Raw genomic sequence first — 12,681 nt, 5'->3', positions numbered from 1 at the left:
CTGCACATCACTATTGAGCCTGGATTTCCAAAAGTACAAAAATAGTCCCTTTGCAAAGAAATTATTGCACATTTTACCACCAGAGCAAATTCAGAGTAGTCATACAAGTGTGTAAGGCACATTTCAGTGTTCTGGGAGATGAAGGGTAAATTGTGAAACTTCAGAAGGGGATACGTACTTCCTCGCAGGATTGTTTCTGTCAGTAGCTCCACAACACACGATAGTGTGCAGCAGAGGACTTGATTCTACTGTCATCTGCTTGAACACCCAGACTCCAGAGAGAGTTGTGCTTGCTTCACTGAAGGCAGAATTTAGTCCTTTGTCGGGAGCAGGAAATTTTGGTATGCACTTCCAGGCATAACCTAAGCCTAAAGATAATTCAGCAGACAGGCTGACTGGCAGATACACAGTTTTTGCTATGTGGATTAGAGGTCATGGGTGCATTTTACCAGTCTGCAGACATTAAAGGCTAGAGTTTGGTATCAAATGAGGAAAAAGAAAAACAAAAGAACAAACAATATCTCTCAGTAAGAGTATTTTACCAGAATCCTTATATACCGTCACTGTTGTACTATTGTTGCCGAGTTGAATTCTAGATTTCCAGTTCAGCGACCCAGATAAACACCTGTCAAAATAATCACAGCTTTGTTTCTTTAGTACTGGCCTCTGAACAGCCTTCGGGTCAAAATGACATTATTGAGATTAGCACCTTGGCAATTACAGAAACAGTTGAAAGTTCTTCAAATAGAAGCGGTGGTTCAGGAAAGAATACAAGACCTTTATAGCAAACTTGTTTCTTCAAAAAAAGTAATTATATTAAAAATATATAATCCATGACAGAACATTCTATTTTACCCCCGTCATGGGAAATTAAAAATATTGCATACACAGGGTGCACTCAAAATCTATGGGGCCAAATTCTGCACTGATTAAGTGGGAATTAAAGAATACAAGACCTTTATATCAAACTTGTTTCTTAAAAAAAAGTAATTATATTAAAAATATATAATCCATGACAGAACATTCTATTTTACCCCTGTCATGGGAAATTAAAAATATTGCATACACAGGGTGCACTCAAAATCTATGGGGCCAAATTCTGCACTGATTAAGTGGGAATTTTGCTGAAGTACCAACTGGAAATTCTATTTTATGGCCACTGTAATCAGTAAGATTTTTTTTATTATTATTTGACAGGTATTTGGATTTCATCTAACAAACAGCGTATCATTTGATCTGTAATAAATAAATGTATTAAAGAACAAATTATATGTCAACAACATGTACTCTCTTTTCCATACTACATCAATTAGCATGACCAAAGCTGGCCATAACTACACCCAGTATTGATTGCGCTTCAAAGTTGGGTTTGTTTTTCGACAATACTGGATCATTTCAGGATCAAGGTTTAACCAGTTGTTTTGCAAAGACTGTTCTACAATCGGAGCAACCACTGCAGGAAGCAGCTGTTCATGTCTTACTGCCATGAATGTTGAGGCTGTACTTCTCTCAACCCCCTTCAGGAGAGGAGTCACTGTAACACTGGGTACAGTCAAGCTCCGTTCCAGACATCGATCTGGACTACTGAGGACTGCATCTGTTTGACTTTTGACGAGCGGTTTTGTCTTCTCTTTCTTCTGACACGTCAGCAAAATGCACACAGAAGTAACAGCAACAATGAGTAACACAGACACCAGGACCAGGGGGATAATGATGTACCAAGGGTTGCTGCTTTCACCTGCTTGCTCTTTGGGACTCCTGACATTAACCTGGGTTGTGGTCTTAGTCCCCACAGATTCACTTGTTCCTACTGCCAGATTTAGCAATGGACCTTCCTCATGTAGATTTCCCCAGCGATTCTGCCCTGGCCACATGGTTGGTCCAGTCTTCTGTGGTGCTGCTGTAGGGTCTTCATTCTGAGAGGAGGCTGGTGCCTTGCCCTTTGAGGTAGTGTGAATCTTTAAAGTGGTATTGCTGGTTATGGAAGGCACTTTGGTTGTAAAACCCTGCACAAGTGGAGGACTGTATGGCACAATGGAATACTGAAAACAGCCGACAGCAGGCTGCACAGCATCTGCCCTGAGTATAAACATGAATGAGTCATTTAACAGATCAATGCCCGTCATATTCGTATTTATGTCTAGAAGCACACCACCACTATCAATGTCAGCCTGGGTGAATGTCTGAATATCTTCGAACACTGCATCATTCACGAACCTTTTCTTTACAATCCTTCCATGAGACGGAGGCACTATCACTTCAAATCTAGGATTACTATTTGTCAAATTAGCTAGCTCAGAAGCATCCAGGTCACTGCTTCTGAATTTGTAAGCTGCTTGATTTGAAATCTGCATGTCAGGTACAACGTGTACTAAAGGCTTCACTGTGATGTTCAGCGCTTGTCCTGTTAGATTGCCTTCTGCAGTGAAGAGCATAAACTCCAGTACTTCTTTGGATGCAGTGAGATTTGTCAGGTGGTAGGACAGCCTTCCTGAGTACAAATCTGCCTGCTCAAATTTAGTAACCTGCTCATTTCCAATCATCAGGTGCCCATATTTGAGCGGCTGAGTTATTTCATACATGATATTAGTGCTTTTTCCATTTGTGACAGCTGAAAGCTGCATGTTAGTAATAGTGACAGATGTCTGGCCCTGTGGAAGTGCAACATTGGTAAGGTTGACCAGGACAAGAGCGATTGGTATGACTTCAAGACTGAATAGTTTGTATAAAGGGCGATGTTTACCATCAGTCACGCTGAAATAAAACACCCCAGAAGATGAACTTCCATCCTGCACAAACCAAACTTTACCACTGTCAACATCAGCTTGTGTGAAATCCTTTATAGAGACATTGAGATTGCTTTTCATTGCTAAATAACCATTATTGGGGTTGCTAACAATGGTGTATTTGAGCTCAGCTGGGGCGTTATCTAGGTCTTCAACTTTCAGATTCTCTGACCCCAGCACTGACACATCTCCCTGCAGGACTTTCAAGTGCAGCCTTTTGGTCTTCAGTTCTGGAGCTTGGTCATTTACTGGAACAACAGTGATATTAAACATTTCCTCTAAAACTTCGCTATGGGGCTTTGTTGCAGACTTGCTCTTCAGGTTTAACCAAACAGCAAAAGTGAAATTGTCATTAAGTGATTCAGAATTATCATGTAGATACACAATTCCAAATTTGTTCAGTATGTATTGGGAGAAGTTAGGTTTTTCTTTGGTAATGTTTCTTTCTCCAACAACAATCATGCCATGTTGGGGTAAAGATACAACCTGATACCAGACTTCATACATGGAGCGCTGTACCTCAGGCAGCTTAATCAATAGATTTGAAGCATCTAAATTTGTTTTGTTGATTAATACTCTACCTCCTTCCTGGACTATGGCACCTAGCACAAAGGAAAAGACAATCTTAGAAATTAACTATTTTATAGTTGCAATGTTTCAGAAATTAAATATCAAACACTGATGATGCTCAGAAAAGTTCCTCCTTCATGGTATCCTTGATTTCCATATGTCATGGCTAAAAATATATTACCACTATTTTTAAAATACAGTCACATATAAGAGACAAGATTTTCTATTGATGCATACATTAAGATTAAAGAAATATCATTATCTCAAAGCTTCTGACAGTGTTTTCACCTACCGTTATGGCAAAATGGAGAATACCCACTACAGCAGCAGGAAGGATCAAACATAGGTAGTAAATCTCATTTTTAAAGATGCAGTGATGCAGTTTTCCAAGCTACTATCTACATTACACTCTGTGACAAAAGTATTCTGGTCATTTGTTACAGAAAAGAATGTAGCCTTTGTTTTTTCACATTTGTTCATTGGAACCCTGACAGACCCAAACCAATTTGGAGCCCAAACAGTAGAGCATCTTTACCTGTATTTGCCAGAAGACGACTGTTCCGATCATGCCTGGTAATTTCATATGAAATGACAATATGGAACACCTGTAGGTCCAGAGCTGATGGTGGAGAGAAGACAGTAAACGTAAAGGAATCTTCTGCACTCCAGCCAGCTGACTCGGCATGTAAGTGCTCATACATGATCACACCTTCATCCACCTGTTTAGAGTAAAGAAAAGCCATAGGTATAAGAGGAGAATAATTTTAAACACAGAAGTTTAAAGACAGAAAAAAAAAATCTTAAGAACATTGTTCAGGAGAGACTTTTGTATCTTAGTCCACACACACTTAGATTGAGATTATCTTGCATTTCTCTTTCTCTGAAGGTGGACTCTGTGTTGCCAGACAAGCATACTTGAAGGTAGGTGAAACATTACTGGGCATGAATGCTTAGTAAAGGCCTTATGTGAAGGAACAGAGATATAAAACATTGAGAAACTTATCTCAAACTAGCAATGGTAATGGTGAACAGGAGCTCAGCTGGACTGTATCTTCAGTGAATCGGAATATCATGTGTCTAGGGTTTTTTCTTTATAAGAATACCAGCAGGGCTGGACTCATTGTCCTGAAAAAGCATATGAAAGACTGAAGGCTTGAAAAGGACTTTGATGAGGTGTTTCATGGTGAATAGCAAAAGATACTTGGTAAGAGACTACAGAAACCAGAATAAGGTGCAATGACCATTGAAATATACTCTCGTGTATAACCAAAGAGCTGATGGGATTACTTAGTGGAAAATTTCTACATCACGGCAAGAAGGGGATTCCTAAGAGACAGGAAGGAGCCTGGCTTGCCCTACACTCGCTTTCACTGACCTTGCAGATCATCATACTCAAGAGAATCCTATCAGTCCCACCATGAGGATTTAAGCTTCAAAGCAGAATACTGCAGTAAATCTTCAGAGAAACACATATTTATACAAGATACAACCATTTATCTCATTAGGCCCCAAAGCAAAAGGCAGTATTTCCAGACTAGGATTCTCATCACCTGAACTTTAAGATCAATACCATAATACATTGAAACTACAATAGGATACCTAATAACCACAAGACTAGCACACTTACTAAATCTCATCCAGTATATTCAGCGTCTGGTCTGCTTGATAATTCATTCACTGACCTGGAGAGAAGACAGCTATACCTATTAAATCCTTGGCAACTTCCCAGGCAACTACTGACATGGCTTGCATGTGTTAGTTTATAATTACCAAAAAGGTCCCTATCTGAGATGGTGCTGGTTCTAAGTTTACTATTTGTAACATACTCTATGCAGCTCGCAAACACCCTGAAGGAACTCATTAGCACATGTTCCCATCACATATGCTTGAAACATGTGAAAAAAGAAAACAAAAAAAACCCCCTGCTGCTATCACGGATGAAGCACTTTAGCACTACAGAATCTGAGCAGTGACCACAGAGCGCACTAATCCTGGAACTACTGCAACAGCCCCCACTGAGATCACTAGGGAAACAGGGCTTTCAGGGTCAGTTTTCTCAGCAGCCTCAAAACCATCCCATCTTATTGTCTAAAAAATTCAGACTGATGTGATAAAATCCTGTATGTACATCTTCAGGTTTATGCCTTCCCTATACTGATTTAATTCTTAATGGATACTATAGGACAAAACAAACAAAATTGATAATAAAAGGATATGTTGGTTCAGGATAACTTTCCAAAGCATGCCTCTTTGGATGGCAAAAAGAGGCATGCCACTTCTCCACTTTCAAGTTGGAGAAAGCAAATCTTTGTAACAAGAACAGGCACAATATGCATCCTTTAAATTCAGTGGTGTTTAGTATCAATCTTACTAGGGTTATCTTTTTTTTAATTGCAAGCTCATGCTAGTATCTGGACTAAGAAGAGAATGGAATTGGTGAGGATTTCTGTGTTTACCTCTGTAATGACTTTAAATATAATGAAGAAATTGTGGCTTGCTGCAAGACGAAAATACTTCTAAGACACCACAGAAAGTACTGACAGAGAAAAAAAACCAAACATCATGTTGAAAATGACTGTGTTATTCAAGTGTGTTTAATGCACAATTGATTTTCTTATATTGGCTGAACAACAAATGGCCATGAAAAAATTTCTTGGAATGCAACAGTGATTTCAATTATTTTTTTTTTCTTTGGCAACGAAGCAATAAACCACAGGGCATAGGGAAGAGTTCAGCACCACTGCAAAAGTGCTAACTGCTTTTATAAGCTAGCTGCATAGTACTTTTCAGAAGAGAAGTTTCAAGTTCAATACAGAATGAAGTCAATGAAAACCCAAAGAACTAAACTCATGCAAAATATTTTCAATTCAAATCAGATTTACAAGCTTCTTATTACCAAACAGAAATTGAATGCCTTATTCTCCATTACATGGAGAATGTTTGTAATATCAATGTCATTTTCTCACTGATATTTAACTTCATATGGCTACAACACGCTAGACAGCAAAAGTTTATTTAGGATCTCTTTTCTCTCCCTTATACCTCATTCTCTACCAGAATAAATAGCAAGCTGGTTAGGATACCTTAATTCTACCTGCAATAAGTCACTTAGCTCTACTTGTTTGAAGTGAAAATGGCCAATACAAATACCTCCAACAGAGAAGAAAAGCATACACATTATTACAGCTCAAATCCTTACACAATTTACAAAGTTCAAAGGAAAGTTAGCTATACATTAGTAAGAACTAAAGCTATAGAGAATAAATGGCATGTTCTGACACAGCATTGTCTGACAAACATATGTGAAGATCATATCCACAGGCAAAAAGAGTAAAACCTCAAAACCTTAGCTGAAAGATTTTCTGTCTGACATGCTTAACTGTTTGATCTAATGCTCATAAATATCACACATTTTAGGAATAGAAAGGAACAATGTCATTATACAGTTCATCTCCCTCATAATGTAAGACAATACTCAGCAACTATTGCAACAGACCAATAACATAATGGGATTAGAATGTAGTTTTAAGAGAAACATTCTGTATTCATCTTGATTTATAAAATTCAGGTGGAGATTCATTCCACCACAGTCCTTGGTCAGGTTGTTTCAAAGCTCGATGATAACTAGTAAAAATGTCAACATTTTTCCCAGGTTTTACTGGTCAAGTTTCAATTTCTGGCCAATAGATTTTCTCATTCCTTCATACACTAAATCAAACAGCCACTTTTAAAATCTGTAAATGTAGATTAAGACCAAATTATCTCTTCATTTTTCCTCCAGCAAAATCAGGAGATTGAGCTCTTTTTATCTCCCCCGCTTAGATTTTCTGAGAATAACTTAACTGCACGCAGAGCACGCAGTTATATTCACATTCTGCACATAGACATAAGTAATTTCTTTTCAGCTGCAAAAGAATGTTTTCCATCAAGTTACATGAGCTGCCACATTTTAGTCATTCAACTATGAGACCCTGTATCACAGTTAAGTTTCTTTAAACACTTACTATCACAGCCAATCAAGTCAATAAAAGTCCTCTTGGGGACACCCATGAGGACTGTGTACAGCTGAAATGAATCTGATACTTGGACTTTTCACAGAGCAAAAGGCTATTCCTTCTGCCAAAAACCAAAGGCTTCTAACCTCGGACTGCTGGTTAATGGCACCAGAACAGCTCTTCCTGAAAAATACTGTTACAGGCAAACCCATGGAAATTGCCAAGACTCTGCTAGTATCCAAGCAGAGGGGAACAAAGGCTCCTCTTGCATTCATTACTAGATGCCAGATATTTAATGACACAGCAAATCTGGGCGATTGCACTGATGCGTCACATATGCCTGGTTACTTAACAGGTATAAATGGATCAAAGAACAAGCAACTGAGATGCCCTTTGAAGTAACAATCTACCCCTGAACTAGCTATTATAAAGTAAATACTTACCATAGACTGCGTAAAACTGAGGATTTCCTGAGTGGTATTATCAGAATTTACTCTGATCAGCCTTCCAAGTTTTGGGGAAGTAACAATCATAAAAGTTATAGTTCTGTTTCCTGCATTGGTCACATCATTGGTTACAGCTTTCAGATCATGTCGTGAAATAGGTTTCCTGGAACCTAAAAAATGTCAGTTATAAGTAACATATATTTGCAACAGCAATTTTTCCCAAAGGGTAAGTTTTGTATGCACAACTCACCCTCTCATCTAGGTATTCTACTTAGCATTTTAACAATGTTTTATAAGATCAGTAGCTTTACCCTTTTTCTATCTACCTTCTAGTTACAACTCTTCCACAGGTTTTTCAATCAAAAAGCCCATCAGTAAGATGTACTTTTCTTTTACAGAAATGAAAAAAGTGCTGCTCTCTTCAGCCCATGTAATCGCTAAATACTAGCTTCTGCAAAAACAACCCAAAGTAAGGAGTAGAACATGTACAAGAAGCCTTTTTCCTATATTATGTGTCTAGAACTGAATTCAAACTCCAGCTGAAGTCACCATTGTTAATGTTTTTGGTAATCCCAGTTGCCCACAGAAGGCAGGGTGATTTGGCAGGAAGAAGCCTTAACACAGCAAAGGTTTTAGTGTACATGGAAACCAAAATCGATTATTACCAGAAGCTTGAACCACACTTTATCGATATGAAAGATTATTTTCATTAAATGAAATTAAAAAATAAATACTGAATTAAACAAATTAGGAAGAACATAACACAATAGAAATAACAGCCTGAACTGAAATAATGTACTATTAAGATGGATGGAGACTGAGGGGTAACAAAATCCTTTTAATACATAGCACCACACTAACCAATACCTTCTGGCTTAAATATTATAAAGATTATAAATATTATACTGATTATAAAGAGCTTTCTGGTATTCAGTCAAACCAAGACAATCTCTGACATAGCTGTGACAAAATCAAACCTAGTAATTTCCTAAAAGAAAAAATAAGTTTTATTTGGCTCCTTTTTGATGCACTGTTTCATGTTATGCTCAGCAAACTAAAAATCTCATGTTTAATGATACTTTTGGAGGAGCAATAGATTCCCATAATCCTATTCCCCCTGCCCCCACTTCCGCCTCTGCTTTTACATTTTCTTTTTTTCTTGAGCAATGAGCTTTTATAGGTATCAATACATAATTTCAGATACTAGCAGTACCCTTGAAGTCTGAATTATCAATCCATCTTCAATAAAGCATAATGTTTATACAGGAATAACACAAAATAACACGTTCCTGCTATAATATTCAGAAGAAAAAACATGGTAAGCAAACTGAAAAATGGGGATGTTTTGCAAGACATTAGTAACGTCAGGATTCTGCCTGTTTACATGAGGTTGTGCCCTGGTTCAAACTACATCTACTCTGAAACAGAGTTGTTATAATAACATGAGATATCTGGCTCTGCCTGTTTTCCCCTTCCCATGCCTCCCTGTCTCCATAATGCTTTGAAAAGTGAAGCAGTCCCTCAGGTCTAGAAAAATTCTCCCACACTGTATCTAATTCAAGAAGTCTCCCACCTCTTCCTCTCTCTTCCCTTTTTTGCGTGACAGGCAGAGCGAGAAGCACGCCCTTGTGTTGTGCGTACAGCAGATGTGGTCAGGAATGTACAACTGAGAGCAACAGTTAATCAGACCACATGTATCTGCAAACACAGTTATTTCTCAATAACCTCCTACTTATGCAAATCAGGCCTCATTGCCTTAACAGAGTAAGACAGACTAACTCTCAAACATGGTCACACTGTAGTGATATAAGTTACCACTCCAATTTTTCATAACCATACCAGGTTACTCCACTACCACCATCACAGTGCAGGGACATGGGGACAGAGGATGTGTGCCACAAAGTCCCCGTTTGTTCCTAATAGATCTGATCTCACTCACTGCACAGCACAGGCTGAAATACAGTCTAGGGCCACAGACAGTGTCTCTCATGCTTTCCTGTAAAATGGGATCCTCCCCCAAACATAACCTTCTTCACCCACTTCAGTCCTGAGACTTGAGAACCTTTTCCAGCACCCACAGTAGTTCTGCTCTGCTCTGACACCTCAAAAGGGAGAGGAAGGTTATTTGCCAGCCAACAGACTGGTGAAGAAAAGGGAAGTGAGAACACTGTCTGCTTGTTCCCAAACATGGGAGCAGACAGATCGCAAAACCAACCCAACCCAAACACAGGGGAAAGGAACAGATATAGGGGAGGAAGACACACAACAAGGATGGGTGATGCAGAGTAGGGCCAAGCTGATCCATACAAGTAGAATGCAACAGCATAAGGCCATTATCGGTACCTAATAATTTTGGTATCCATTTTTACTGCCAACATTTAAGATTTGGAAAGTGCTTTGGCATGAGCAGTCTGCCTATCACTGCTAAACAGTTATGAATCATCTCATCTACTGACTGCTTAGACAGCTCTGCTTCCGAATACCTACAAGTCAGACTGCCTCTCCTTCTCAAAGAACAACTCGGCTCATTCCTTCTTTGAGCAATTGCTTCCCTGAAGAGAGCAAATCCTTGCATTGTAGATATCTAGCATACGTAAGAAAAAAACTCATATATCTAGCAGTCAATTTACTGAGCACACTGAGTAAAACAAGCTTCTGTTGAACAGAAAAAAATCCATAAATTGTATAAACAAATCTGGTATATCCAACACAAAAGAAGACAGCAGTACATGCTCTTACAAAATTGCAGAACAATATGCTTGAGAGAATAGTTTATACACAGTCATGAAGACACGGCAAATTCTTCACGATATATTCAATTTTTACTTCCCTAGAGAGAAGATTCTTCAAGTTGTCTCAAAATTAACTTTTCCTGCAGTGCTATAAAATACAACAGGACACCTGCTATTGTTCTTATGTGTATTAACCATTTGGCACCATCATTGTTGTAATAATCATTTGATGATGAGCAAGTACAGCTGAAACCCATACAGCTCCAGAACGTCTTTAAAAAGTATCATATTTACTTCCCTAGAGAGAAGATTCTTCAAGTTGTCTCAAAATTAACTTTTCCTGCAGTGCTATAAAATACAACAGGACACCTGCTATTGTTCTTATGTGTATTAACCATTTGGCACCATCATTGTTGTAATAATCATTTGATGATGAGCAAGTACAGCTGAAACCCATACAGCTCCAGAACATCTTTAAAAAGTATCATGAAGAGAACAGGTGAAAAAGCTAGTAATACTTTTTAACACCAAAAAGGAATTTTGCTAACCCAAAGTAAGCGAGAATTTGGGGAAAACTGTAGGCTTAGATGAATACAGCTTGCAGTGCTGAAAGAAATATTCTATTTTGCAAACTGGAGAACTGATAGACAGTCTAGAGACTTTGCCCTCTATAGAAGTATCAGGCATACTTTTCTCACAATTATCTTTGGCTTAAGATAGAATTCCTGTAAATCCTGTGCCTGAGGAAACCTTACACACCAAAATCGCAGATTAATAAGCCTTGTAAGTGGATTAATGTGAATCCCATTTACATTGGCTGAATTAGAAGATCACGCTGCTACAATCTCATTTTTTGTTGCCTGTGTTTAAGTGGCTTTTTTTGCAAACCTTTGTTTATGCAGCTTATATTCAGGAAGTTTAAGAAACTAAAGTGCTCCTCTTCTGTATCAAATTAATAAATCAAGGTACAGATTAATACCTATAGAGCTTTACCAATTCTCAATCTCCCTCTAGCTGTACAGATCGTGTTCAGAGCAAAAATAAGGTAGGACAAACAAAAGTGTGATGCAAGACATTGCTGAGAGAAGTCTAATCTTCATTTCTGCTTTAATCCTGCAATTAATGTTAGATTACTAACTCAATGAGGGCTTACTCTTGCCAATGCAAAGCAGTAAATGTCTCTGGTAAGTCTCTCTTAACACATCCACTCCTGCAGGAGTAGGATTTCATTAAAAAAATACTCAGCTGCTGATCCAACTAATTCCAAATGCACAAATACAAATCAAAGTTTTCAGTCCTTCTGATTCATCAGTGAGTCTGTACTGCTCTCCATAACTCAGCTCAAACAAGAAGAACATGAACTAGCAGTCTGGCAAGCTTACATGTGCTATTCAGAATCCTACGGACACAAGCTTCACTCTGCTTTTACCAGGCAAAATCACAACCAGCTAAGACACCTCTAAATATATGACTATAACAGAGCTTTTAAACAAATCTGAATGGGGAATGTTCAGAGCTTAGGCAGACAGTGTTATTGTCACACTGTGCTTATATATTTCACTGCCAATTTCCATGACCCCAAGCACATGCGCATACCAAAAAGTTACAGACTATGAAACAAGAGAGCAATATGTTGTTTGAGAAAACATAACTGTTCTTTTAAAAATCAGAGATAGATGTTCCCAGGTACAGTTTTCTATAGTTTAGCCAGATAGCTATCTGACAAATAACCATATATTATGCAATTTTTTCAAGTGGACGAAATCATGATAATCTTTAAAAACAGACCTGGAAAGACTCCGAGTCCTTTGTTCACTTCAAGGCTAATGATTAGCGTCCGAGCTGTGATGCTAAAAATCTGTCGAGGTGCAAAGTTCAAACCATCTGTTACCTGAAAGTTGAAGCCTCCAGACATTGCTCCTGTAGAAAACAAAACCATAAATTTATTCTTGTATTATTCTATTTATCATCCAAAACATAGAAACATACACTGGACACCTTTTGCTCTTGGCTACAGTGAAATATATCCAAAGTCATCCTGAAGCAATTTTTGATCAGTACCTTTGTATCTTAATTAGAATTAAATAAATTAATAATGCAGAGAACACCTTCCCAAGGAAGAACTACTGGCTGTTGCTTACACTGAGGGCCA

At 38.2% G+C, this 12,681-nt stretch overlaps 1 protein-coding gene across 1 annotated transcript in view; it reads right to left on the bottom strand.

Moving 5' to 3' along the window:
* Positions 1-1,100: 1,100 nt before the first annotated feature.
* LOC103893436 (chondroitin sulfate proteoglycan 4-like) overlaps positions 1,101-12,681 on the bottom strand; it is a 65,572-nt gene continuing 53,991 nt past the window's right edge. The window contains exons 7-10 of the mRNA XM_009272560.2: positions 12,318-12,449; positions 7,795-7,967; positions 3,892-4,075; positions 1,101-3,388 (exon numbers count right to left, since the gene is read on the bottom strand). Of these exons, the coding sequence (XP_009270835.1) occupies positions 1,335-3,388; positions 3,892-4,075; positions 7,795-7,967; positions 12,318-12,449 (2,543 nt within the window). The 3' untranslated portion in view covers positions 1,101-1,334. The remainder of the gene's footprint in view (positions 3,389-3,891; positions 4,076-7,794; positions 7,968-12,317; positions 12,450-12,681) is intronic.

Source organism: Aptenodytes forsteri, unplaced genomic scaffold (assembly GCF_000699145.1).
Source record: "Aptenodytes forsteri isolate BGI_AS27 unplaced genomic scaffold, ASM69914v1 Scaffold92, whole genome shotgun sequence".
NCBI classification, from domain to species: Eukaryota; Metazoa; Chordata; class Aves; order Sphenisciformes; family Spheniscidae; genus Aptenodytes; species Aptenodytes forsteri.
The sequence above is the reverse complement of the archived record's forward strand: the minus strand, read 5'-3'. Positions and strand labels throughout refer to the sequence as shown.